This window comes from Micromys minutus (genome assembly GCF_963924665.1).
Source record: "Micromys minutus genome assembly, chromosome: 4".
Classification (NCBI taxonomy): Eukaryota; Metazoa; Chordata; class Mammalia; order Rodentia; family Muridae; genus Micromys; species Micromys minutus.
This window is the reverse complement of record NC_137973.1, coordinates 42,547,734-42,575,296: the sequence shown is the minus strand read 5'-3', so window position 1 is coordinate 42,575,296 and position 27,563 is coordinate 42,547,734. Positions and strand designations below refer to the sequence as shown.

Below are 27,563 nucleotides of genomic sequence, written 5' to 3'. Positions count from 1 at the left end.
CTTCACATAATTTCAGGAGCTCTCCTAACACATAATTCACATTCAAAGGGTGCATAAGTCACCCTTTCAAAGTGTACAACTCTGTGACTTTGGGTACATACATTTTAGTTTTCTGTGCTGAAGATAAAACCCAAGGCCTTCACACACTAAGCAAAGTGTTCAACCACTGAGCTCATCACTACCGTGAGCACACAGTTCAGAACACATACAGCAGATCTTCAAGGGAGACGGCTTTTGTCTTTGAGCCAGGACTATGGTAGTTTGCACAAACTCCAGGGCCAGGAGTTGGCTCAGGAGATAGTTAATCTCCATTTGGATGTGTAGAGTCCTAGAATACATAATTTCATCCTGTAGTTTGTCAGCACCTGTATTTGATTTGGATGAAGATTATGGTTTATCCAAGGCCCAGGGGATTTCTTATGCCATCAAAACTTTTTTTTTTTTTTGTCCAACTATATTAAAGATAAGACTGACTATATTTATACAACAGAAGCTTTGTAAACGATTTTTCAGCTTTGTGAAGTCATATTTGTGTCTAATTGCGACGGGTTGGAGTCCCTTTTTAACCTGTATTTCATATATTTAGTTTGTTAGGAATGGGTATCGCATGTCTTTATTTCCCAATTAAAAAAAAAGAAAAAACGTATCTTTTGAGCTGTCTTTCTTGAATTATGGGGTAGCTGGTTGGATGGGAAATGATGTCTTTGAAGCCTAAGAAAAGAAGAGCAGAGAAAGGAGCATAGATTTCAGAACAAGAACGAGAATGTTCTTGGCACCTGTTAGGGAATCAATGCCTAACACCTCAGTTTCTTTAATAATAAAGCACCGAGAGATACAAGGCTGGGAGAAGGACAGAAGATGTGACAAGCAAAAGATAACTTGTTAGATCCCTTCCCCAGGTAGGCTTCTCTCAGGTGACATTAGCTAGCCACACAGCATTTCCATAAAATACAAGTGAATTTAGCTTCTCCTGGTAAGAAGTAGATTATTGCCTGCAGAGTAGATGTGGAGAAAGTTCTAGAGGCTATTAAGGACCTACCATTCCCCAGGGCAGCTGGGTTCTTCTGATTATGAATTTCCTTTTACTGTAGTTGAGTACACTCAACACCCCAGGAGAACTGAACCTGCCAAATGAGTTCAGTATGTCACTGGGTTTTGAATATAACTGTCCCACTAATGTTCCACACCAATCTTTGGGGAAACTTTAGAGTCCAAGTTTTTTCTTCAGTCCTTCCCAGTTCTCTGTCATGATAGCCTCTATTCTTTTCCTCCTTCTCCATCTCTTTTTTGTTTTGGTTTGGTAGTTTGGTTTGTTTTTGAGACATGGTAGCCTAGGCTGGCCAGAACTCATTATGTAGCCCAGGCTGGTCTCAGACTCACAGCAATCTTGCTTCAAGATGGCTGGCTTCTTCACCTTCTTGGCCTGAGACCAAACCTGGAGATGAAAAACAAAGACCTAAGGGAATTTTTATCCTCCTTGGAGGGCCTCCTGCCCGCGGACTGTTTTGACAAGTTCAAGGGCTGACTAGGGTGTGCTTACTCCAAACTGGTGAATAGTTTTCTTGTTTTTGTTCAAATTGACCAACACTAAACTGGGAGAGGAAAACCCAATCAAAAACCCTTAACCACACCCCAAACTCCCTCTCTCCCCTTTCCAGTCTCTCATCCTCTCATATACCCACCTCTACCCCCCAAGGAAGAGACTGGCTTCCTCCTGCTTTACAGAGCATTCTTTTTTCCTGTGTGCCTTGCTGAGTAGACAAAGTTTTTCATTCTTTTTGTTGTTGTTTTGTTTTTGTTTTTTTTGTTTGTTTTTTATTTTTGGTTTTCAAGATAGGGTTTCTCTGTGTAACCTTGGATGTCCTGGAACTCTCTGTGGACCAGGCTGGCCTCAAACTCTCAGAAATCCACCTGCTTCTGGCTCCTGAGTGCTGGGATTCAAGGTGTGTGCACCTCTATGATCAGCAAAAGCCTTTACCAGGTAATTTTGTCTGCTCTCTGATTTGCCAAGCCGCTACCTGTTGTGCTTGAGACTTCCTGCCTTCAAGTTCTTTAACTGGTACAGAAAGGACCTCTACAAGGTAACGGTGTGGTATTCAATTGCCATGGTGCACCTGTGGAGGTTAGAGGACAATTTGCAGGAACTGGTTTTTCTTTTCCTCTCTGTGGGTCCCTGGAATTGAAGTCAGGTCATTAGGTTTAGTGGCAGGCCTTTACCTACTAAGCCATCTTGCAGGATTGTTTGGTTGCTTTGTTTTGTTTTGTTGAGGCAGGGCCTTAGGATGCAGCCCAAGCTGGCCTCAAATTTGAGATCCTTCTGCCCCTGCTTTCTGAGTGCTGGCCTTACAGGTGTCCATTGCTGTGAGTGGCTCGGGAACTTTTTTTTTTTTTTTAAACTAATGTGCTCAAATGAACAAAAGTCTCTCCTGTCAGGCAGGACAAACTTGCTGTATATGACCCACTTCCTGACTGTGATACTGTTATGGGATGTGGGGTCCCAACTTGTGTCCAAATTGTGGAAAACCCAAATTGAGTCTTATCTATTTGATGTTCCCATGAATGAGACGAGAGATCGGGGATCGATGCAAAAGCAAGAGGTTTATTAGTCCAGTGCACTGGGGTAGCCTACATTCAAAGGAGAGTCAACCCCGAAGCAGTTTTTATACTTTTTAGGGGCACAGGTTACATCAGCAAGGTTATAGTTTAAACTTATTGGCTAAGTGTGTTGGCCTTTGAATCCATTGGCTAGGAAGCATGTGACAGGCATTCGAACTCTATCTGGGACAGAGGGTCAGTCAGCATATTCTGCGGGGTTTCAAGAGTGTTCCTGCTTCTTCCATAAACTGTGCGTGGAGAATGGAACTTGGCCTAGCCTTGACCTGAGGTGGTGGATGTAAGGCTCCTTCAAAACTCATGTGCTCAGGTCTAGCTGTCCTCAGTAGGCCAATTTAAAAAGTCAAATTAAAAGTAAAAAGCAGGCCTGGCAGTGGTGGTTTACTCTTTAATCCCAGCAGCACCAGAGGGTAAAGGCAAAGTCAGAATAATCTCTGAGTTCCAGGCTAGCCTGCTCTACAGAGCAAATTCCTGAACAGTCAGGGATACACTAAGAAATCTTGTCATGAAGAACAAAACAAAACAAACAAGTAAGTAAAGAGCAGAGCTGGTGTAGTGAACACCTTTAATCCTACCATGCCAGAGGCAGAGGCAGGCAGGTCTCTGTGAGGTCGAGGCCAGCCTGGTCTATGGAGTGAGTTCCAGGACAGCCGGAATGAGATCCTGTCTTAAAACAATTACAAATATATCAGGAAGCAGAAAAAGACACACTCAATGTGACTACCTGGGAAAGAGAGAGGAACACGAAGCCCAGAGAAGCTGAAGAAGGCCTCAGAGTAGTCTAGTTGAGGGTTCTTAAGCCCTTGAGTCCTCAGAGGAGGCACCCAAAAGCTAGCTATTTGTAATAATAAGAACTAATAGAAATAACTACACGCCATTACTCTGGAACTCTTATTTATTATTTTTGAGACAGAATTTTGCTATGTAGCCTAGCTTACACACTCACTGTGTAGACCGGGCTTTATCTAATTTACAATTCTCTTCCTTGGGTTTTGTAAGCACTAGCATTCTGAGAGGGTGCGCTATCCCATTTATTTCTAGTCACAATTCGTCACCATAGCCACACCACACTGGTAGTTTTCTGTTGACTAGGATTTGTTTTCCAGCCACACACATCTGATAACTAAAGGCCAATAGACTTTTTAATCACATTAGCTTGGTGCAGTGATATACAGTTGTAGTACCATCCACTTAGAAGGCAGAATTCCTGAGTCCTGTTACCCTTAACATGAACGGGGCAGACAGCAACAAACTCCCATAACAACGCACCTTCAAAGTGTTCCCTCCTCTCATTCCCAGAAAGTGCTATGCCTTAGATTATTTTTAGTTTTACTTATTTCTGCTCACCATTTTAACTTTAAAAAATTATGTACATTAGTGTTTTGTCTGTATGTGTATCTGTGTGAGGGCATCAGAGTCCCTGGAACTGGAATTACAAACAGTTGTGAGCTGCCATTCGGGTGCTGGGACTTGAACCTGTATCCTCTGGAAGAGCAGCCAGTTCTCTGAACTGCCAAATCATCGCTTCAGCCCACCATTTTAACTTTTGAACACATATTCCACGGTTTTCAGCTAAACATCCCCAGCAACGTATGCATCATTTTTCCTTCTTGAACTACAACCTCATACTAAGCATGCTCAAGAGAATATTCCCTAAACCAGTGGTTCTCAACCTTCCTAATGCTGTAGCCCTTTAATACAGTTCCTCAAGTTGTGGTGACTCCCCAACCACAAAATTATCTTGTTATTTCATAACTATTTTTGCTACTGTTATGAATCAGTAATATAAATATCTGATATGCAAGATATCTGACATAAGGGTTGTGACCCACAGGTTGAGAACAGCCACCTTGAACTGACTGGGGGAGATGTGTGGGTCATGGGGACACATCTATAATCTCCACACTTGGAGGATAGAGGTCAGAGGATCAAGAGTTTAAGGTCAACTTCAGCTGCACAATGAGTTTGAGACTCTATCCTCAAAACACAAAAAATAAAAGCAAAATAGTTTGATTGGGAAGCACCAGTGGCTGGCCTAATTCCATACAACTTGAGTGGGGAGCACCAGTGGATGGCCTAGTTCCATACAGTTGTCTTTGGCTCTGTCACTTTAAATTTGTTTCCTTCATGAGTTTCTTCTGAAGTTATCTTGGGTTTCAGGAATCACAAGTGATTGATAGGCATCTTTATGACAAATGACCAAAACTACTTCCAAGCAGCTGCACAAAACTACAGAAGAAAACTTACTGCCTACCCCCCACTGGTTGAAGGTGATTATCCTCAATGATAAGGCTGCCTCATAAAGCAGACCTCATCGTATCATCAGAACCAGACTGTTCTGGGTAAGTCAGAACAGCCATCACAACCTCTCTAGGGCCCCTGGCAGAACCAGATTGAGAGAATGACCAATCAAGCTGTGGTCTTAACCAGAACTACCTGTTTTGTCTCTGTCCCCTATACAGACCCCAAGTCCTTCCTTTCTCTCCCTTTTCTTGCCCTACCTCTCTCCTTTTCAGTGCTGGAATCTGAACCAGGGCCTTGAGAATGTGAGGCAAGAATTCTATAGATGAGCTAAGTCCCTGGTCCTGTTAGACTTGGAGACAGACTTGAGGGTCACTGGACCCCTTTCTCTGTTCTTCCCAAAGTGATCATGTTGATGAAAAGACCTCCATTTTCTGTCCTTTGTAACAGTCTCTTTGGTGTTCTGAGGTGGGTGGCTAGTCTCTTGGGACACTTGAAACCTTGGCTTGGTAACATGAGTACACTCAGGAACATACCTGAACATGCCTGTTCCTGAAATGATTTTCTATTGACATGCACAGGCTTCCTGCACAGCCCTGCCTCCAGGCTTCCTCCAGGACACAATGACAGTGACTGTGGCTGCTCTCCTTACTCATCCAGGCAAATTTTCCTGTCTTTTAATTGTAGTTTTTGACTTTGCACTTACCAAGAAGTGAACCCTCACCCTAACCCTAACCAAGTTGCGCTTGGTTACAGGGTCACAGAAGGAAAAGCACTAAAACTCCTGATCCTAAACTGACAAAGGGACCGTGTTATTACTTGTTATACTTCTCAGGCATCCGTTTACATTTTATGTATTACATTTTTTAGTTATGTTATGCCTGCTCTTTTGGAGGGGTGTGTATGTGCAACATGGGAATCAGGTCTTTCCTTCTAATTTCTGGATCCCAGGAACTGAACTCAAAACTTTAAGGTTCTAGTCAAGCACCTTTACCTGCTGAGCCATCTTATCAGCCAGCCCTAGTACAAGAATTTTTAAAGAGAGGTATTTATTTATTTATTTACTTTTATTTTTTCTTTAAAAACTATCTAGGATTACTTAGAAAGCATTATTTTAATTAATTAATTAATTAATTAACTAATTTTGGTTTTGTAAGATAGGGTTTCTTTGTGTAACCTTGCTCTGTAGACCAGGCTGGTCTCAAATCCATAGAAATCCACCTGTCTCTGCCTCACCAGTGCTGGGATTAAATTAGTAAGTCACAACTGCCCAGTAATTAATTTATTTTTACTTCATATGCATTGGTGTTTTTTGTCTGCATGTCTGTTTGAGGGTGCCAGATCCCCTGGAACTTGAGTTACACACAGTTGAGCTGCCACGTGGGTGCTGGGAACTGAACCTGGGTCTTCTGAAAGAAAAGCCAGCTCTCTTAACTGCTGAGCCATCTCTCCAGCCCAAAGAGAGGTATTTATAAATTAATGATAAAACTAACAGTTAAAAAAGAAAAAAAAAAAACCCAAAAACCAGAGGAAGTTTGTTGTTTTGTTTTTAAGAGGCCAGAATTTCAAAGTCATCTCTGGAATTACAGTATAAAGGACTGGACCAGAGGCACTCCCCACAAAAGCACCTGCCACTGTTTTAACACCTTAGATTAATTATACAGATCTTGCCCTCACAGGGTTCAAGTGACCCCAACATTTTGACGACAACCATTATGTGTTTTCTGCAAAGACTGCAGCTCTCTCTCCTTAACAACATTTATTATTACAATTTATTTCAGTTGATTTCCACTTTCCAGCATCCTTGCTAGATATTCGGGAAAGAGCACTTTTTAGGACTAGGAAAAGACACAGGAAGGGCAGAGCAGGTCTGTGGGTTCCGTGTCAGTTAATGTTTTCTACTATATGAGGGTGGTAGGTTTTTGGTTTGGTTGTGTGTGTTTTTGTTTTTGAGTCAGATTCTTATTATACAGCTCTGGCTGGCCTGGAACTCGGTATGTAGAGGTATGTAGATCAGGCTGGCCTTGGTTTTACAGAAATCTCTACCTCTGGTGTGATAAAAGGCACACACTACTAACCCTGACTAGGTTTTTTTTGTTTTTTGTTTTTTTTTTTTTTTTGAGCCATGCTGGCCCTGAACTCATGCACCACTGCTCCCATCACAAGAGGTGGAATCGTGGATATGCACTACCACATCTACCCAAGGGAGGTAGTTTCAAGCGAGGTCTTCTCACTTTAAGAATAACAGAAGTGTGTAGGCTGGGCTTGGTGGCACACCACTTTGATTCCAGCACTCCCCAGGCAGAGGCAGGCATCTCTGAGGCCAGCCTGGTCTACATAGTGAGCCCAGGACAGCCAGGCCTTTGTAGAGAGATTCTATCTCAACAAACAAAACAAAGGAGCAAAGAGTAACTTGAATGTACCTATAGAATAGCTTGGCAAATTACGTAAACATAGAACAGTTTCAGTCATAAATATAAGCTACAACTTCTTACAAAGGTCTACTGAATGTGGGGGAGGGGGTATGTGAGAAGTGTGCCCATCACGTAGACTCATCTCCTGCTACCTAGCCCACCTTCTCCTGGTTTTAAACACAAGACTGTAGACCAAACTGCAGGAGACCCAGACGGGGCAAGCTCAGATTACCCTGTCTCCTAGTCTTCTTCAGTGTCTCTGTTTATTAAGTCCATCGCAGTCTCTAGCCTTGTTCTTTTATCTCAGGGGGCTTGGCAAAGGTTCATTGGGGGTAGGGGGTAGGGCTAGTAAAAAATAAAGGGTGAAATGACACACACCTTTAATCCCAACACTTTGTTGGAGGCTGGCCAGGTTTACATTGTTACTAGTCAGAGCTACACTGTGAGACCCTGTATTAAAACAAACCCCCCCAGAGCTTGAGAATCTTGAAGGTAGGTAACTGGGTATGTAGCTGTCCTCTGGTATCAAGATATAGGAAAACTGCCATCTGAAAGGTGCACTGGTTTCCGGGTCAGCGACAGGCTTGGGTCCACACAGAGATACTCCCTCCAACAAAAGGAACCTGAAGCACTCACGACTTCATGGGGGTGATGAGATGAGAAGCCCTTGCCTTCAGAAGAGAAACACCAGGCAGAAGGCTACGCCCTTTTTACTGCACACCACGCCCTCCAGATTCCGCCTTACCCTGCAGCTTCCGGCGGGCTAGGCACTCCCCCACCCCCACCCCGTGCCGCCCCGCGCCTGCGCAGTGAGACCAGGTCAACGCGCAGGCGCAGTGCGTGGTCCACTCGCCGCTTACTGCAGTACAGTCCTCTCCTAGTGTTAATTCGTGAGGCAGAAGGATGGTGCTGGACCTGGATTTGTTTCGGGTGGATAAAGGAGGGGACCCAGCCCTCATTCGAGAGTCGCAGGAGAAGCGCTTCAAAGACCCGGGGCTGGTGGACCAGCTGGTGAAGGCAGACAGTGAGTGGCGACGATGTAAGTGCCGGGAGCTCGCGGTATCCCTTGAATCCCTCATGGCTTCAGAGGTCACAGTTTACAGTTCTTGTCAGATGCTCCCGGGACTGACTGGCTGTAACGCCACCTGTCCCTGGAACAAGCTGGGAACCGGGCTTGTCCCCCTCTCCCTGCAGCTCCGGCGGCCTGGGTCCCTCCCCATGCGTGCTCTGTGCTGACTGCTGCCTGTGCCTCAGGAAGGAGCAGCACGCACGCGCAGGGAGAACTGTCAGGCCCTTGCTTGGCTACAAGCAAACCAGAGCTGGGGTTTTACTTGGGAGCGGGTTGGGAATTTCTTTTCCATACTTTTTGGTCGTTCACAGTGTTCTGCTCCTCCTTAACAAACCCAGCTTAGTCCTTCCTGTTTTGATGGGATCAAAGGCTGCTTTCTCAGACCGAGTGACATCTGCAGCGCCATAGGATCACTCCACCCTATTCGAACCATTTGGGGCCTTTGGATGCTACTTTTGGCTAAATGCAGTGATCTCAAAGCTTGGGATGGCCATTTCTCTAACCCTGTGGGCATACCTTTAAGAATCAGGCTTTTCCGTGCTAGATCAGATAGGAGGGAGGGGCGCTGTAAGGCAAGAAAAAGCTTGTAATTACTAGGATGGTTGTGATTGGTAGCTTTCTGGGAAAAGACGCTGGCAGAGTAGAAGTGACCCAGCATCATTCATGAAATTAAAACAAGCCCTGGAATCCTCTGCCTCCAAATGTGCCTCTGTGATCACCTGGCAGACCGGATGTTGTCAATGGCATGTGATGCGTTTTGTCTGATGCAATAGGTCTGCAACCAGCTGAGATCCTGGTTTATAAGAGCACTCCAAAGGCAATCGCGCGATTCAAGAGTGTCTCCCCGCCCCCCAAGACAGGGTTTCTTTTTCTCTGTAGCCCTAGCTATCCCACAACTTGTTCTGTAGACCAGGCTGGCCTTCAACTCAGAGATCCACTTTCCTCTGCCTCAGGAGTGCTTAGATCAAGGGTGTGTACCACCATGCCTATTTGGGTTTATCTTTTGGGGGCATTGATTTTTCCGTTAAAAAGCTTCTTGGGTATCAAAAAATATTTGCTTACCTGATGTGTACTCATTCTGTGGTTTTCAGGTACTCTAATAGGGTAGTTTGTAAGAATCTAAACTGGAATCTAAAGTTTTGAATTGGCCTCAACTGATCCCCCCCCCCTTGTTTAAGATTAAAAATATTCTAGGCCAGTGGAGGGTACCTGCCTTTAATCCCAGCACTCTAGGGGGCAGAAACAGGTGATTGAAACTAGCCTGGTGGTCTACATAGTGAGTTCCAGGCCAGCCAGGGCTATACTGTGAGATCCTCTCTTGGAAGGAAGAAAGAGAAAGAAAATACTCTGAGTGGACTTGGTGGCATTCACCTGTCTATCTAATCTGACTAATGTAGGTTCAAATGTTTGTGGTCTCTCTGGAATTTCAAGTGTGTACCACCACAGCAAGCTTAAAGGTGTGTGTGTGTGTGTGTTTGGGGTTAGGTTCCTGCTATGTTGCCCATTCTTTAAACTGGCAGTCTTGTTGAGGTGACCCAGGCAGCTGGAAATATACTCATACACAGCCATGCTTCCTTATTTTCCAAAATTTATTTGAAACTGTCTTAACTCTTTTACAGTGCAGCCCTGGCTGCCCTCAAACTCACATTGTCTACTCTGTGATTGGGGATTAAAGGCCCCACATCCAGTTGTCAGTTTTAGAATCAGCAACACTTAATTCTGTAAAAACAATTGTGTATTTCAGTGAGCTGAGCAGGAGGAGTTGGCTTTATAGATCCTGGTTGGGAAAAGTAGAAACAAAAGGCAAAAAGCAGATCTGTCAACTTAAGTTTCCCTGTAAGATGGTAAGATGGTAAGATAGAAACAGGAAATAGTTTCAGTTTGGTGATATGAAACTTTGACATGGGCTGCGTCCATTTTGATTTTTGATATGGTTTGTTGGAGCTGGGTACAGGAGAATAGTCAAAACGGTGACCTCCTGTAATTTTTTAAAGATCATGCACAGACATAAAAACACACATACAGATATACAAAATGTTCCAGTCCTTGGCAGCACACCTCATCCTTGGTAAGAGTATGACAAACATTTGTCCTGTGTATGAAGATCTGTGTCCATCATTATTGTTGCTGGGCTGAGTATTAAATTCGGGCCTTCAATAAGGCCAGGTTAGTACTGTGCCACTGAACTATGTCTAGAGCCCCCTTTTTACTTTTTTCTAAGGGGAGAAAATTCACATTTTGATTTTTGATTGGGTATGAGATTCATTAATGGACACAATTATTGGAGGGTAGCCACACAGGAAGTTGTCACTAGTGCTGGGCTGTCACTATAAGGGACCAGTCACTGCGCACAAGCTGCTTCTCAGCTACCAGGTCTTCAGATTCACCTGCAGTAAACCTGGTGAAGCCTTACTTTGAGATGTTGATCTTCTGTCAAGCAGGAAACTGGAACTTGGCCCCATGTGGGGTTTCTATCACATGTGCCTTATTCTGCAAGATGGTGCAGTTGTACGGGATGATCTGGCCAGCGTGAGCCTGCCCACTGTGTCCTGAGGCTTAACATTCCACACTGCATACCTATCTAGAATCTAGACTGGGGACATCGTGAGATCAAAGACATGAATCTCCATCAGATAACTGTTTCTCTTAGAGCAATCCAACAAATCCTAGACTTTGTACACTCCCAAGGAGGATGCTGTTTGCAGCCATTGCACACCAGGTCCCTGTGATGAAAGATATCTCGTTGCCTTAATTGCTACAAATATTTTTTAAATATTTATTTATCTTATGTATATGTGCCTAAGTGTATGTATATTCTACATACATGCAAGAACTTGTGGGGGGTGTTGGGTCTCCTTAGAATGTGAGTTACAGGTGGCTGTAACTGCCCTGTGGGTGTAGGAACTAAACCTGGGTTGTTCAAGAGCAATGAGCCCTCTCTAACTGTTGAGCCATCCCTCCAGTCCTCTAGATACTTATTTTTAACAAGGTCTCCCTAAGGAACTCTCCCTAAGGGATCTAAGTAGCTTGAACCCACTATGAAGTCCAGGCAGACCTTGAACTTGTGATCTAACTGCCCCAGTCTCCCAAAAAACAGCCAGCATCACTGGAGTTTCCTGGCTGGTTATGGTGGACTCTGACATGTCATGTTATGGTTCTTTCCATCTTGAACTTCAGATTAGAGGATAAGGATGAGGTTCTTCCCCTATCACTATCGTATTGGTGGCAGCGAGAACTTAGAACCAGTGTCAGGGAAGAGCTGAGACTATGCTTCCAAGTATAAGTATTAACGACCACTCTCGTTTGTTGTTGTGGAGACTTGATGGTGCCTATAAGACTCCCTGGAGAACACAGCAGTCTGTAATGACCACAGCTGTGACCCTTACGTTGAGCAGCAGTTTCTTCTTAATTCACAGCAGTGGAACAAGGCCATGTTTGGGGCATCTGTCTTTGCTGGCCTCCAGACTGCTTGATTTCAGTGTATCTGAAACACATAGCCAACTGCACGGATTCAGTCCTCTGGAATGTACTATGCATCCCCATCAGAGAATGAAATTTCTTCCTATCAACTGAAGACAGGTCCTGCCCTGATCTTTGTTTTCCCAACAATTAGAAGAGCTTTCAAACATTTTTTTTTTTTTTTTTTTTTTAATTCTAGTCCCTCTCAGATTTCTGCAATGCCGATCTCACCCTTGGATTCGCAGGCCTTATACTCCTGCCTCAGAGAAATACCAAAGGCTCGGGTATGAGCCACAGATATGACACTGACTCCAAAAAACATAAAAGGGACTGGACTAAAGAGGCCAGAAGTACCTGTAGTGAGTCTGAGGAGAGGTCCAGCCGTGGTCTCTTGCCAGGCAGTATAGAGCTGAATAGAATTTGTCTGGACAATCAGAAACAGGCCATCTTTGCCAGTGTGCTGGACACGCCACTTTTGCTGTCTTTGTGGCTGATATGCAGGTGGGAGCAGCAGGCACAAGATAAGGTAAGGCCTGTGATTGGACAATGAAAAAGGAAGGAGGGGACAGTTTTTGAGAGGAGGAAAGATAGGAGAGAAGAAGCCAAAATGGAAGAGGAAGAAGACGATCCATCCCGTGTGACTTTAAATAGTCTATGAATATCTTATAAGAGATGAATTATTATAGGACAATCTGTCTTATCTACGTGGGCAGTTTATACCAATTATCAATTGGCTCTGAGCTTATTGTGTGGTGTTTTCCTTCACGCTGTGACTCAACTGAGCTCTAGAGAAAGGTACGGTGGCGGGACGCACCAACCCCACCATGGGACTTGGGACACGTAGGGCTGGTGTGGCAGTGGCCTACCACAGGAACTTTGTGCGTTGGGTGGAGAGGTTTTGAGAGCTCCGGGCCAGAGAGTTTACGAAGTCCAGCTAACTGAGATGAAAATACCCCACAGATGCCATGGCACCTTCCTCTCTGAGGCTGTCCGTCACCTGTCCCAGGCAGCAAGAGTGAACATGATGCTTTTCTTCACCCCAGGTTCCAGGATAGTCAGAGGCAGGATGGAAGTGTGATGGTCACTTCACCCTCATGTATCACAGTGTACAGAGCAGTTACACCTAGATTTTCTAAACACCTTGGTTTCCTCAAAGTCTTCTTTAAGCCTATTAAATACGAAAATCGTGTGTTTCATGTTAACCATATTAAGATCCACATTAGTCCATACTCAAATTTACCGAAATAGTTTACATCCTTTCTTCTTTACAGGTCTTCAAAAGCTATTGTGTGTTTTACACAGTCTCATTTAGGCCTTACTACATTTCAGATACTCAGTGGTCATCACATACAGCTAAAGACAACACAGTCAACCACACAGCCTTAAAGCACAACATTCCTCCAGGCTCTTCTTTGGCTTCCCATCTTCATCTTTCATTCAGTTGCAGATGACCTCCGTTCTGCTCTAGCCTGTCACCCAGTCCTCAGACTGCTCTCCACCCGTGTGGGTGCATGCAGCGCCTCGGTTGTTGTCTGTTCTCTGTGCTTTCCCTCTTTTCCTAGAACAGGCTGTGTAGATGGTCAGGCTGCCTCCAGAGTATATGTTTGCTGTGTATGTGTGTGCGCATGCACATGAAGGTCACATATTTAGGGTATCTCAATCACTTTCCACTTACTTGTATGTATGTATGTTTTGGGTTTTTATTGTTTGTTTATTCGTTTTGATTTGTTTTTTTGAGAATGGGTCTCTCTAGTCCTGGCTGGCCTGAAATTCGGTGTGTAGACTAGGCTGGCCTCCCAAGTCGGGGGGGGGGGGTTAAAGCAATGTGCCACTATATCAGACTCCCCGCACCCTTTTTTTTTTTTTTTTAAGACAAGGTTTCTCTGTGTAGCCCTGGCTTTCTTGGAACTCCTTCTGTAGACCAGCCTGGCCTTGAATACAACAGATTTGCCTGTTTCTGCCTCCCAGGTGCTGGGATTAAAGATGTACACCACTGGCTCTCCTTTTTTTTTTTTTTTTTTTTTTTTTTTTTTTTTTTTTTTTGACATACAGTCTTTTAGTAAAACTGGACTATTCAGTAAAATTAGGCTATACAGGCCCTAGGGAATCCAGATTCTGGTCTTTTACAGCAAACACCTTTGACAATGGAGACATTTCTCTAGCTCCACTCTTGTATAAACCTTAGCATCCATTTCTGTTGAGTGTGTATCCAAGAGTGGAAATTGGATTGGTGGTGGCACAGAGCTACGGTAAAGCAGTTTTCCAGAATAGTTGTAAGGACTGGTGTTCTGTGAGCAATGTGAAGCCTTGCCTTCAACTCCAGCCACAGCCTCCCAAGTGTATGATTACAGGTACGACCACTCCCAGACCTGTTTCCGTTTTGACTATAGAGTTGGGCATTATATTAATCAGATTCCATTACCACGCCTGGCCATTATTATTTCTTGGTGGAGGCTCCAGACCTGTGCTATGGTGTAAGAAACAAAGATTGAGACAGAAGAAACAAATTCATAATTTGCATATGACTTGATTATAATGGGAAGAATTGGAATTACTCTTTAACTTTAGCAAGACCACTTAATATAATAAACAGATCAGTGATGTTTGTATGTATAAATAGCAGTTGGGAAAGTATTACATAGTTCCTGTAAGTGAACTTTAGGATAATTTGGCAGGCTTTGGAGAAGTGTCCCCCAGATAGCTCGGTTGTGTTGTTCTGTGGTGATGTATAGAATATGGTGCCTTTTAAAACAAGATTCATTGTATTATTTTTGATTCTGTGCATGTTTGCATGTGCTCATGTGTCTGTGGGATGCTGTGTGAATGTGAGTGTGGGTGTCCATGAAGGTCAGAGGCATTGTATCCCCTGAAGCTGGAGTTAAGCATTTGTGAGCTCTATGGTATGAATGCTGAGAACTGAACTCTACAGAAGACCCCTGAGCCATCTCTCCATCTCCAGATTCTGGTACTTCAATTTCAACTCCAGACTGGCCTTTTCCTTGTCACCAAATCCTGGGATTCCCTACTGTAGTTGGTCTCTGTCCACTAATTTTAGTAGTCTAGGCAGAGATCAGCATTGGGTTAATCGACTTGTTATTAACACTTAACTAAAAAGACTCAAAGAAATGGAAGATCTTGGTGTGGTGGTGTTAACCTTTAATCTCTGCACTCAAGATGCAGAGGCAGGCAGATCTCTGAGTTCGAGACCAGCCTGGTCTACAGAGTGAGTTTCAAGACAGCCAGGACTACACAGAGGAAACCCTGTCTCAACAAACAACAATGAAAAACAAAAAAGATGGAAGAAGTCAAACATGGTGGCACCACCTATAATCCCAGCACTTGGGAAGCAGAGGCAGGAGGATTGTCAGCAAGTTCTAGGCCAGCCAAAGCTATGTAGCAAGACTTTGTCTAAAAAAAAGGAAGAAGGCTGCTCACTTCAGCTGCTCACCTTGTGGCAGTTAGGAAGCAAAGAAAGAGGAAAGATAAATATATCCCCCTGCCCTTGGTGCATGATGATAGTAATCTGTGGCCTCCCATTAGGTTCAGCTCTTAGAGGGCTGAATTCTGCCAAACTGAAGACCAGGCCTTTAATACATAGCACAGAGCATTTGCAGGAGAAACTGTGTCGGGGGTATCTTAATGGTGTGTGCGTTGTTGACATAAAGCTTTTTACATTTTAGGCAGATTTCGGGCAGACAACTTGAACAAGCTGAAGAATTTATGCAGCAAAACAATCGGTGAGAAAATGAAGGTAAGAGAACAGGCTGGAGAGTTTGAGCAGAGCTTCCATCTTGTCTCAGCGCTAACCCTGTGTCTAAAGTCTGATACTGAACTTCCACCAGGGAGAAATTATTATTTTTTTATTCAGTTGCTTGGTTTGGTTTTCCAAGGTAGGGTCACTCTCTGTAGCCCAGGCTGTCCTGGAATTCACTCTGTCAGGCTGGCCTCAAACTCAGAAACCTGCCTACCTCTGCCTCTAAGGTGCTGAGATTAAAGGTGTGCACCACCATTGCCCGGCTGAGAAATGACTTTGAAAAGAAAGGGGAGGAGCGAGGGCACCAAGAGTCGTTCCTGGTACCCTGTGGTGGTTTCATCTTTTGTTTCCAACAAGCCATCTCTCTGCTGCTTATCTGGGCCCAACCTATGTGTCAGGAAGGTATCTTCCCACCAGGCTGCAGAGGTCTTTGCCTTAGTATAGTCTGGCTTTGAAAGGAACACACATATGCATGCAGTGTGTATCTTGTTAAGCACTCTGCTAGTGAGCCTATTTCTTTAAAATATCTTATGTGAATACACACATGTAGGAGCCCATGGACTGTGTTTCATTTATACACATATGTGGGCATGAAGGATATCACATAAAGTCTGACCTGGAATTTTGGCACATTAGCCTTCATGATATCCTGCATCCTTTGACAGTATTTTATTATACTTTCAGCTATGAAAATCGGTATCAATAATAGCTTTATTCTTACGGGACTCATGCTGATTAATCAATTACGGGTTAGAGATCCCTTAGTCATGGGTACTTTTGTAGTCTCATGTACCCCTACCCAAGTATTGTTTAGATCCTCTTCACGGACAGTGCCCACTAATTGTTTGACCGTGTGTGGGGATCAGAAGTGATCTGACAGACTGACAAGTGTGAGCACAGAACCGGGGGTGAGGGAGCGGGTCCTGCACTTTACCCTGATGCCTTGATTTATTTGTTCCTCTTCCTTACCTCACATCCGTTTTTAACCCTTAGCCTATTGCTGGGGTTGTTCTTAGAGTGTTAACACAATTCTTCCTCAGGGGCAGCTTTGACTACCACATTGTTTTTGTTTTGTTTTTTTTCTTTTGAATTATGGTCTTGCTTTATAGCCCTGGTTGCCCGAGAACTGGCTCTGTAGACCAGGCTAGACTTTATCTCACAGCAATCCTCCTCCCTATCTCCCAGATGTCTTGTGGTTTCTTTGATGGTTCTGTATGTGGTAAAAGCTGTTCTTAGTTTCATGATATTAATGCTCTCACCAGACAGATTTATTGACTTGTCCAGGATCAGAAAGGAAGAAGTGATAAATAAGGACTTGAAACTTTGATTTCTAGCTTTCTAACTAATGTCTCTACATGTTGCAGCTTACTAAATATAATGCAGTGTGATTAGCTTATATGATGTGTTAATTTGGCACATATTTAATAAAACAATGTCAGAATTTTTTATCTTAATTAAATTGCCTTTTCTTCTCCCTGCAGAAAAAAGAGCCAGTGGGAGATGACGAGTCTGTCCCAGAGGATGTGCTGAATTTTGATGACCTCACTGCGGACACGTTAGCTGTAGGTTTCTCTCCTTTTCTAAGATGACCCTGTTCCTGCGGTGACCTCATTCCTGGACAGGAAGAGCTGGCGCTGTGTCCATGCAGCAGTATGAGAGCCTCGATCTGTGCTGGATTGCTCTGACCTGCCGCTGTTGTCCTCTGTCCCTGAGCCTCCTTAGTCACAGGAGAGAAATAGAGTGAGGCAGTGAGGGAAGGGGGGAAGGGGGTTCTCAGCTTACTCTAGTTACGCAGAGGTTTCAGGGTGGTCGTTTTCTGTGTTTGTCGCCAAACTGCTCTTTGAAATCCTTAGCACCCTGCAAGAGTACAAAGCAGAAATGCTGAGTTGCTGTGCGTGGAGGGCTAGGCTAGGGGCTCATTCCTCTAGCTGGGCTTGGTAAGGGTTCCCCTGAGAAATTAGAGAACAGTTTGAAACATGTAAAGTAAGGGGGTATTAAGACAAACTTAAGAAAGTGTCTCTTGGTCCTCATGAAGTTATTCCTGGAGAAATTTGAATGGGACTACATAATAGAGTGCTAAACTGGTTCCGTCTAGAAAATAGGAAGTTAAGGGGAAACACAGGAGCAAACTCCTGGCTCTGTATATGTATATGAAGGGAAGAAAGGTCTGTCTATACATCTCTGCTCCCGAACAAAAGGAAAATGCTCAAGGATTAAAAGGCAAGACGTCTCTGGTCTGCCCTGTGGAGTCAGCCTCTGTTCTTAACTTCATTCATTTTTAGTGTTGGGTTTCAGACCTGGGACAAGGGGCTGAGGTGTATATTGAACAATACCGAAGGGGACCAGGCCTTCATGTTCTCCCAGCATCCCTCAGTCAGTCCTACCTGTCACAGGCCATGGCAGGCATAACCCCTAAACTTTCCAGCCTAGGGGCTGGGTTTCCCTCCCCCAGAAGCTTCTCCCTATATAATCCAGACATTTTGGTCTCCCTCTCTGCATTTTTTTTTGTCGCTCTGTGCACATATTCTTTCTGTCTTTCTCGTCCCCTCCCCTGTCTCCTTCTCCATGGAGACTCCTCTGGCCTGTTCCTTAGGACTAGTGATCCTGCTGGAAAGCAGCTTCTCAGTAAACCTGCCCTTCTCTATTTGAATTCAGCTTGAATTGGCTTGTTTCACCAGCATAGAATAATTTGCATTTAGTACTTACTGTTATTTTGAGATTGGAGCTCATAGAGCCCAGGCTGGATTCAGACTGTGAAATTCAGGCTTACACTGAATGCTGAGATTACAGGTGTGTGCATTGTTTTGGACAGTATTACTGTGTAGCCCAGGTTAGCCTAGATTTATAATCCTAGTTGCTAGAATCAGCAGGTGCAGGGTACTATTCCTCTACATTTGCTTGTTGTTTTTGCTCTTTGTTTTTTTTTTTTTTTTAAAGACAGTGTTTCTTTGTAAAACACTGTCTGGCCTGGAGCTCACTTTGTAGACAAAGTTGGCCTCAAACACAGAAATCACCTGCCTCTGCCTCTAGTGCTGGGATTAAAGGTGCGCACCACCACACTTGGCTTTCTTGACCATATTTTAAATGTTATCATGGGTAGAGTGCTTGTCTAGCACATTCTAGGCCCCAACTATGATCCCTCACACACTGCTCCTCCAGTAAAAAATAGAAAATGTTACTGTGAGAGTTGTCATTAGAGGATAACTGTTAAGACTCGGATATTTTATGAATGCCCCCGCCCTTTGGGGTTTGTTCCTCGGCAGGCCCTGAAAGTCTCACAAATTAAAAAAGTAAGAGTCCTCATTGATGAAGCCATCCAGAAGTGTGATGGGGAGAGGATAAAGCTGGAAGCTGAGCGATTCGAGAACCTCCGAGAGATTGGGAACCTTCTGCACCCCTCTGTGCCCATTAGTAACGATGAGGTAGGTGGGGCTGGGCCATGCAGGGGCTCCCTCCCCGACTGCCAGGCGGTGTGGGAGGAAAGGCGTGAAGCTGGCGCCCTGTCAGAAAAACCTGCCTTTGTGTGTTCCCTCTGCCCACCAATTGAGCATTGCTGGAGTCAGGTCCCGCCCGATCGGGAAGTGGCAGGGACTGCAGGTAGGAGGAGACTCTGGTCCTGAAATCTTTTCTAAATGGGGCTGCTGTCCTCCCCGGCCTGTTGCCCCTGGTTGCAGTAAGTCCTGTGGGAGGGATCTGTTAAATCAACCTAACCCCTCACCCACACCCCACTGGGAAGCTGCAGGTTGAAGGGAAATCTGCATGATAAAAGTTTCCTGCTGAGCGGGAGCTTCCCGGGCACAAAGCTGCTCTGAGCTCAGCCTTTGTTCCCAGACACCCCAGCCGTGGCAGGGCCCATCTGTGCCTCTTTCATTCATTCCCTTGTGAACACGGAACTCTGCCGGCTGGGCTGCGTGGAGGCCTTGGAGCCTGAGCAGACCGAGGTCAGGGCCTGGAGCCCACCCTCATGTGGCTCAGAGACCAATGAGAGCCCACAAAGAAAAAAGTCCTGCATTCTCCTCCGTACCCCAGGTGATGCCAATTGTCAGAGGCGGGTTCTTGTGCTGGGTCTTTAGAAAGCCATTTAAAAGGGTAAAGAAAGAATATACTGTAGGTCTCTGAGCAAATCAAGGTTCCCAGTTTGCTGACCGGGGCTTCTGTGACTTTGTAACTTACTTGTCTGTCAGGTCCCAAAGCTGGTGCTTGGTTTAATGGACGCACTCAAAGGCCCTGCTGTTTTCTGCTACTTGTCCCTTCTCCATTTTGTTTCCTCAGGATGCAGACAACAAAGTAGAGCGTATTTGGGGTGATTGTACAGTCAGAAAGAAGTATTCCCACGTGGACCTGGTGGTGATGGTGGACGGCTTCGAAGGCGAAAAGGGAGCCGTGGTGGCTGGTAGTCGGGGGTACTTCCTGAAGGTGAGGGTCAGGAACCCCGGGGAATACAGAAGGGACTTAAAAACAAATAAATAAAAGCTGAAAAGCGTAATCATACTTAAAGAGGCTCACAACCCTCTACTTGAACCTGATGCCTGCTTGTGAACGTGCAGCCATTAGACTTGATTCTCTTTCTGAGGCAAGAGAGCGCTTACCCAGATTCCATAGAACAAAGCCACTCAGTGATCCTTCATAATGAATATGTTTTGCTGACTGAATCAGAACAGTCTTTGCCTTTGAGGAGCTCCGTGTAATTGGACAGTCAGACAAGTAACAAAGACTCAGAACCCAGTGTGATAAGTCTTCGGTCTGAGCCGACCCAGCATGCTTTGAGCCTTGGTAGGTGTAGGCAGCTGGCACAGATTAACTGGGGCAGAGGGCATGTGAATTCGGGAATCCTCCCAAAAGGAAATGGCAAAATAATTTTGGAAATGCTGTACACTTAAACATTGTACATTTACAAATGAGTCTGGCGTTTTAAGAATTAACACAGAAAACACCCATCTGTGTACCCTGGCTGAATATTTTCTTTACTTTGGTCTGTTTCCGTAGGGATGGGGTGGTGGTAAGAGGACTTTGAGACATGGTTCATAGTAACACTACCTCAGCCTCCCAGGTGCTAAGATGACTAGTGTGGATCACTACCACCAGCTACTTGAGTCTCTTACATGGCGTCCCCGCGATGTTGGCCTTGGGTGTTAAGAACCTCCTGGGAACTTCAGTTTTGATTCTTGGCATGGTTATCTGTGATTGTGTAAGTGAGAATGAGTTGGTGAGGTGCTCACCACAACAATTCCAAATATCAGTACATACCAATTTCTGTGGCAGTGAGGAGGCAAGCTGGTCATGCATGCAGCTTAGGGAAGGAAGGAACAAATTGCTCTTTTGGACAGTCACAACAGTAAGTTTCCCATCATCATGCTGAGATGCCAGCCCAGCATCAAGAGACATTTCTGTTAGTGAGGTGAACAAATGTTCTTTCTTGGAACCAAATATCACCCAAAAATGAGTTGTATGTAAACACCCTAAAGCCAGATGTTTACAGGGTCAGGGCTAAATAATTTTGTACATGATTATCCTCTTCATACTTGGTATTGAGTTATAAAAACACAAAAACCAAAAAACCCTGCCAGTTGGTCTCTTAGATTGAGTTGAATTAATATTGTAAATGTTTCACTAGTTAATATTGCAAATGTTTCAATACATAAGTTTTTAATGGACCAACTAAATAAGATACTACTTTAAAACAAGTATCTCGGGATATTGTTGTAGTCTGGTCTCATTGACACGCCAGTGCCACTGGGTAGTCCTGGGTTTTGCCCACTTGTGCCTGTTGGTTCTGGCAGTAGAGTGGCAGATGGCTGGGCTGGTGACAGTCCCACTTGCTGTGTCCGGTCCTCAGGGGGTGCTGGTGTTCCTGGAGCAGGCGCTTATCCAGTATGCACTGCGTACCCTGGGAAGCCGAGGCTACACTCCAATCTACACCCCCTTCTTCATGAGGAAAGAGGTCATGCAGGAAGTGGCCCAGCTCAGCCAGTTTGATGAAGAACTTTATAAGGTAAGTAATGTGGTTGACTGACTTAAGTTTCAGGGCTCATGATACATTCTCTGCAGCTTTCTGCTATGGTAGAATGCTTTCAATGTTCCAGTGTAACCAAGGAAGCAAGTTTGCTAAACTTTGCTTTTCTGTTTTTGTTTTTGTTGTTGAGTACTGTTTGTAGGCGGGACTGGCCTTGAACCTCCTACCTCAGTCTACTGAGTGGTAGTTACCGGTGTGTGCATGTTTAGCACAACAAAAATGTATTTCCTTATAGTTCTGGAGCCCTGTGTCCCAAGATTAACATGTTGCTGTCTTCTGTTGCTTCTGTCCTTGGTTTGCACATAGCCAGCCACCTGCTGACTATATCTAATCACAAATGTTTGTTTGTCTCTCTGTTTACTGTGCAGTACTGTTCAGGCAGGGGATTGAACCCTGGGCTTCTTGAGACAGGCCCCCTACCACCCAGTTATAGTCTCAACCCTTGTTTTTATTTTGAAATAGTCTCAGTAAATTGCCAGGTTAGCCTTGAATTCACTTAACTCAGGCATGCCTTGAATTTTAAATTCTCCTTCCTCAGCCTCCTGAGCAGCAAGGATTACAGGTCTGCATCAAGAGAGTGGGTATTGGAGTTAGAGGAATGTACCACTATGCACTGCTTACAAGTCTGCTGACAGTCTTGCTGCCTGTGTAGTCCTAGCTGGCCTCACTCATTTGTAATTTCCTCCCTCTGTCTCCAGAGTACTGGGATTAGGATGTATGCCACACCTAGCTGTTGGCAGAGTTGTCTGGGGGGTTTGTTGTTACACTTTTTCCAGTTATTTGGCATGGGGAGGCTTGTGCATGCCACATGTGAAGGACAGTGGATAATTTTCTCTAACCATGTGGGCCTGAGGATTGTACTCAGGCATGGAAGCAGGTGCCTTTCCCTGCTGAGTCAACCCATCAGCCCAGCAGGTTTTTAATGTGAGTTAATTTCAATATTAAAAGCCACATGTGTTTGGTACCTATCATGTTGTGTTGTAGAACTGAACCCCTTGTCTTCCTCTTAGAAATCTGTGTAACATATTTAAACTGAGCACTCTGTCACTAGGAGCTTAGAAGAGAAGCCCTTTTATGACAACTTAGACAAGAGAAATTAGAAACATGGATTGATCTCCCAGTCCACTTTCAGAGACTTCCACCCTTACTGCAGACTGGAAACGTCCATCCTTGTACCTTCTGCTTGAAGCTGGGGCAACCAGAGGGTTCAAGTGGACTTTCAGAATGTTTTCCTGACCAGCAGACTCTGACGTTAAACAGCTTCAGTCTGCCTGTTGATTTCTGTTTGTTGGTTAGAGGACTTACAAATACTTGTTGAGTGCGTAATATGTTGTACATCTGACCATTTAATACCAAAAAATATATGTTTTGCATTGTTCAAAAAGTTTTTAGGCTCTTCATCTGATTTCCTTGTTTTTATGAACGTAGGACTCTTGCTTGTTTCTTTTTGTGTTTGTGTCAGGGTGTTTTTGATCAATGTTCTACATAGCCCAAGCTGAGTTCAAACTCAAGGCCCTCATGGTTCAGAATCCTGAGTGCTAGAATTAAAAACAAAAACCAAAAAGAACCTTCCTCCTCCCACCTCCCTGCCCTGACATTTCCCTACACTGGGGCATGGAGCCTTGGGAGGACCAAGGGCCTCTCCTCCCATTGATGCCCAACAAGGCCCTCCTCCGCTACACATGCGGATAGAACCCTGCCCTCCATGTGTGCTCTTTGGATGGTGGTTTAGGCAGGAACTCCTGTTTTAGCATTCATCCCAGGCTTTCATTATACCTTTCCTGTGGCTTCGTACACAGTCTTCCCTCGCACGCATCCCTCCTACAGGTGATTGGCAAAGGCAGCGAAAAGTCTGATGACAACTCCTATGATGAGAAATACTTGATTGCCACCTCAGAGCAGCCCATTGCAGCTCTGCACCGGGACGAGTGGCTGCGGCCAGAGGATCTGCCCATCAAGTACGCTGGCTTCTCCACCTGCTTTCGTCAGGAAGTGGGCTCGCACGGCCGTGATACCCGTGGTATCTTTCGAGTGCATCAGTTTGAGAAGGTGAATAGATGAAAGAGTCGGTTCTTTGTGCTTCCCTATCCGGATCGTCCCAGGAGGAATGTGATCCGCCTCCCCGGAACCCCACTCGCTACAGCTTTTCCATTCATTGAAGATCTCTGGGTGGGGAGGAACCTAGAGAACGCATACAGTGCTGTGTGCATAGACTAGAGCAGAGCTTCCTAAACCTCCTATGCCAGTTTCACCACTCACTAGCCGTGTGACCTCCGTAAAGACAGGTGATGGTGGCAGCCACCTCCTGAGGCTGACCAGACACCAAGCTGCTTAGGTTAGTGTGTGTTGGACACATAGTGCAATATTTAGCACAAGATGGTGACACTCTGTAGACTCCATTGTCCTGGCTGTTGCAGTTTAGTTGAGCACTGATCTCTGGGACCCAGCCTGGCCTGTCCCCTGGGGCTGTGGGACAAGCTCACTGCTAGAGTGTCTCCACTTGAGTCCTTTGTTTTGTTCACCCTCACCTGTCCTGTCTCCTTGCTTCACGCTGCAGATTGAACAGTTCGTGTACTCATCGCCTCATGACAATAAGTCATGGGAGATGTTTGACGAGATGATCGCCACTGCAGAAGAATTCTATCAGTCTCTAGGGATCCCTTACCACATCGTGAATATTGTCTCAGGTATGGAACCCCTCATCTCTTCCTTCCCTTTGCTGCAGCTCACAGATCACTTTTGCCAGCTGAGGCACCACACAAAGAGATAGCTCTCAGTTCAAGTCATTACCCACACTCATTAAAATATCACACCCTTCTCCCCCCGGAGCGTTTGGTGATGAGATCTGAGTGTGATTTTTCCATTTTGGGGATTCGATGTGATATGAAGGATTCTCCAGGCTCGCTGCAAAGGGCCTCCTGAAACCCCACCTCCCTTCCTGAATCTCGGGGTTTCTTTACAGGCTCTTTGAATCACGCAGCCAGTAAGAAGCTTGACCTGGAGGCCTGGTTCCCAGGCTCAGGTGCCTTCCGTGAGTTGGTTTCCTGTTCTAATTGCACGGATTACCAGGCCCGCCGGCTCCGAATACGATATGGGCAGACCAAGAAGATGATGGACAAGGTAGTTAGCCCCCCAGGGAAGTGGGCAGCAGGGCCTTCTACACAGGGCACATTTTTCTGTTTCTAATTCCTGGGAGTGTATGTTTCCAGCAGCATGAGAAAATCAGCTCAGTCTAGACCCAAAAGACCCAGAAATAAATAACCTCTGCTGAGTCAGGGCTGGGCTCTTTTAGACAGAAACCTATTCTACAATCATTCAAGCTTTTCTCTCTTTGGCTTTGTTTCCCTAACTGCAGAGAAAGAATAACCTCCGTTTCTCTACACAGAACAAGCTGCAGGCAGTGTCCTCCCTCTTTTCGCCCAAGAAGGTCAGGTTGTAAGCTCCTCTCTTAAATCCAGTGTCCAGAGCTAGGCACGGTGGCCTAATCTCAGCACTCAGGAAGCCTAGGCAGGCTCTGTGTTTTCGAGGCCAACCTCATCTATACAGTGTGTTCCAGGACAGCAAGAACTACACACTGAGACTGTCTCAGAAAACTAAAAATGACCCAGTCTTCAGACCCTGATCTTTCCCGAGTTGGGTTTGGCATGGGTTAAAAGGAAGGGCCACACTGGTGGTTTCTTCCTTCCCCTTACATCCTCTGAAAATCCTGTAACCTATTTGTCATACATGCAAACATGGTTACCTCAGAGGCATTTAAAAAAAAAAAAAAAAAAAGTTTTGCAGCGTTGGAAATGGGTTAAAGCAGTTCTTTGGATTGGGGAACTTTTGGCTGAGTGGATGGTTCCCGGTCATCAGGAGGAGCAGCTGAGGGATGCCTTTAATTTTCCCTGTGGAACCTGCTCTTCCCAGGTGGAGTTTGTCCATATGCTTAATGCCACAATGTGTGCTACCACCCGGACCATCTGCGCCATCCTGGAGAACTACCAGACGGAGAAGGGCATCATTGTGCCAGAGAAGTTGAGGGAGTTCATGCCGCCAGGTACAGCCCTCCGCCTTCACACTTTCTGAGGGGGCCTCTGAAATCTGCATCCCATTTTCCTACAGCCTGCATAATTTTGCCCTCCCCATGGTACTGGGGACCTATGGCTGTGGGTGTCATCTGTAGATCCTAAATTCAGAGTGGGGAAGAGGAGAACAGAGCAGTCCCTCCCGGGTACCCCTTCGTTGAAAGGATATTGCCTAAATTCTCCACTGAGGCCTGTGGGCTTTGACAAAAGTAACAGGTCACTTAGCAGGCTCTTCCCTCTTAGGGCTGCAGGAACTGATCCCGTTTGTGAAACCTGCACCTATCGACCAGGAGCCATCTAAGAAGCAGAAGAAGCAACATGAAGGCAGCAAAAAGAAAGCAAAAGAGGTCACTCTGGAGAATCAGCTGCAGAATATGGAGGTCACTGAGGCCTGAACACTGCCTCCTCCCAGTTTGCCAGACTTACGTACTGCCCACCAGGATCCCAGGTCTGCCCTGGACCAGAGAGGCCGGGTATCACTCCTCACGCTGTCCCATCTGACTGCACAGCAGCTGGGGAACCATCTGCCGTGTGCTGAGCAGGTGTTCCCATCTCCTTCACTGACAACCGGTGAAGCCACGCAATAAAGCATTTCTGGGGAGGGCACAAGACTTCCCCAGTCTCCTCCCCAGGCTTGAACCTTGTCTCTGCTGGTTCTCCCTGGGCCTAAACTGCTCCCCCAAAGAAGGCTTCTTTTAGAATAGTACAGAGCCCTTCAGCCAAAGTGTTAGTGAGGAGAAGGTGTATTTAGTAAAGGCTTTTTAGAGAACCTGGAGTTGTAACACAAGTTTTCAGGACAAGGATTGGGGTTCTCTGTAAATTTATTCCTGCCTAAAGGCAGTGAAGCTTAGAGACCCATATGCTAGAAAAGCCTGCTAGCATGTACATTCCCTAGAAGGGCTTCTTGGAAAGGGAAAGGCTGGCTGTGGTAGCTGACACTCAGCCACAAGAGCCCCTAGGTTCCAAACCATGAGCTATGGTTATGAACAGCAGCTTCTGTCTTTATAGCTGTCCCCATGTGGGGAGATCTGCCACACAGCAGTTACTTGTGTAGTGTCAGAGGCAGGGCAGAGGGGTACAGGGTGGATCTGTCCTCAGGAACTCCCACTGTGTCCTAATAGCTGGGCACCTGCACCCCAGGGAAGGTAGCAGTCAGGCTTTTTTCAACAACTCCCTTTCATCTGTGATCTGTATCCTCAACTCTAATGACACCTTAGGTCAGTCTGGTGCTTGCCTCCTAGCAGGTTGGAGTGCTTCCTCTAGATTCTCCCTTTTATCTTCCTATGGTCCCAGAAGGTAGGGTGGGAACATGATTATACCTGTTCCAGAGTGGGAGAATGAGGTGGTGTGGCCAGGTGGTAGTCTGGCTCACAGTGACTTTGGGAGGTTGGGAGCTGAGTATGACCTGGCTCGTTATAGGCTCAGCCCACCTCAACTGCTTTGGCCCAGTACCAAGCAAGGAAAGAGGCCGTGGGCTCATTTCTTTGCTAGGGTGTTGGCTAACCTTGCTCTTGGTAAGCCTATCAAAACTGGGTGCTTACAAGGGTGAACACTGGCTTAACTGCTGTGTCAGCCAGGGGGCCCCAGGCAGGTTCCGTGGCCCATTGGCTTCAGCCCTGAGGAAACAGCCTGGACAAGAGGACAGAGCCAGGCTGCTCCCATGTGTAATTATCTCAGAATCAGAAAGGCACATTCCCACAACCTTAACATTCAGTTTGAAGAAAAGCAGCTTGAACCATGATCCGGAGGCTAGGCTGTCCCACTTACAAGTCTGTTAGGACTGTCCAGGTGGTCCTGTGTTGTCACGGGCCTGACCTAGGTCTCCATAGCTCCTACCCTTGTCCTCTAACGCCTGTAGCCTTCAGGCGCAGGGTTCTGCTTCCCTACATCAGCTCTTGACTTACTCTCTGCCTTGCCGGTTTTCTGGATCGGC

At 45.6% G+C, this 27,563-nt stretch overlaps 1 protein-coding gene across 1 annotated transcript; it reads left to right on the top strand.

Moving 5' to 3' along the window:
* The first annotated feature begins 8,116 nt into the window (after nt 1–8,116).
* Nucleotides 8,117–26,269, top strand: SARS1 (seryl-tRNA synthetase 1). The gene is made up of 11 exons (XM_080915312.1): nt 8,117–8,307; nt 15,477–15,547; nt 17,032–17,112; nt 18,814–18,972; nt 19,823–19,966; nt 21,387–21,542; nt 23,391–23,612; nt 24,121–24,250; nt 24,526–24,683; nt 25,473–25,602; nt 25,874–26,269. Exons 1-11 carry the CDS (start codon nt 8,172–8,174, stop codon nt 26,023–26,025), a joined length of 1,539 nt encoding a protein of 512 aa, XP_080771438.1. The 5' UTR covers nt 8,117–8,171; the 3' UTR covers nt 26,026–26,269.
* Nucleotides 26,270–27,563: the final 1,294 nt, after the last annotated feature.

Excerpts from the sequence above, each read along its gene's own strand:
- SARS1 (XM_080915312.1), top strand. The coding sequence starts at position 8,172 with ATGGTGCTGGACCTGGATTTGTTTCGGGTGGATAAAGGAGGGGACCCA. Across the intron at positions 18,973-19,822 it reads TGCCCATTAGTAACGATGAG|GATGCAGACAACAAAGTAGA; the intron begins GTAGGTGGGGCT and ends TTGTTTCCTCAG. Across the intron at positions 24,251-24,525 it reads CATCGTGAATATTGTCTCAG|GCTCTTTGAATCACGCAGCC; the intron begins GTATGGAACCCC and ends GTTTCTTTACAG.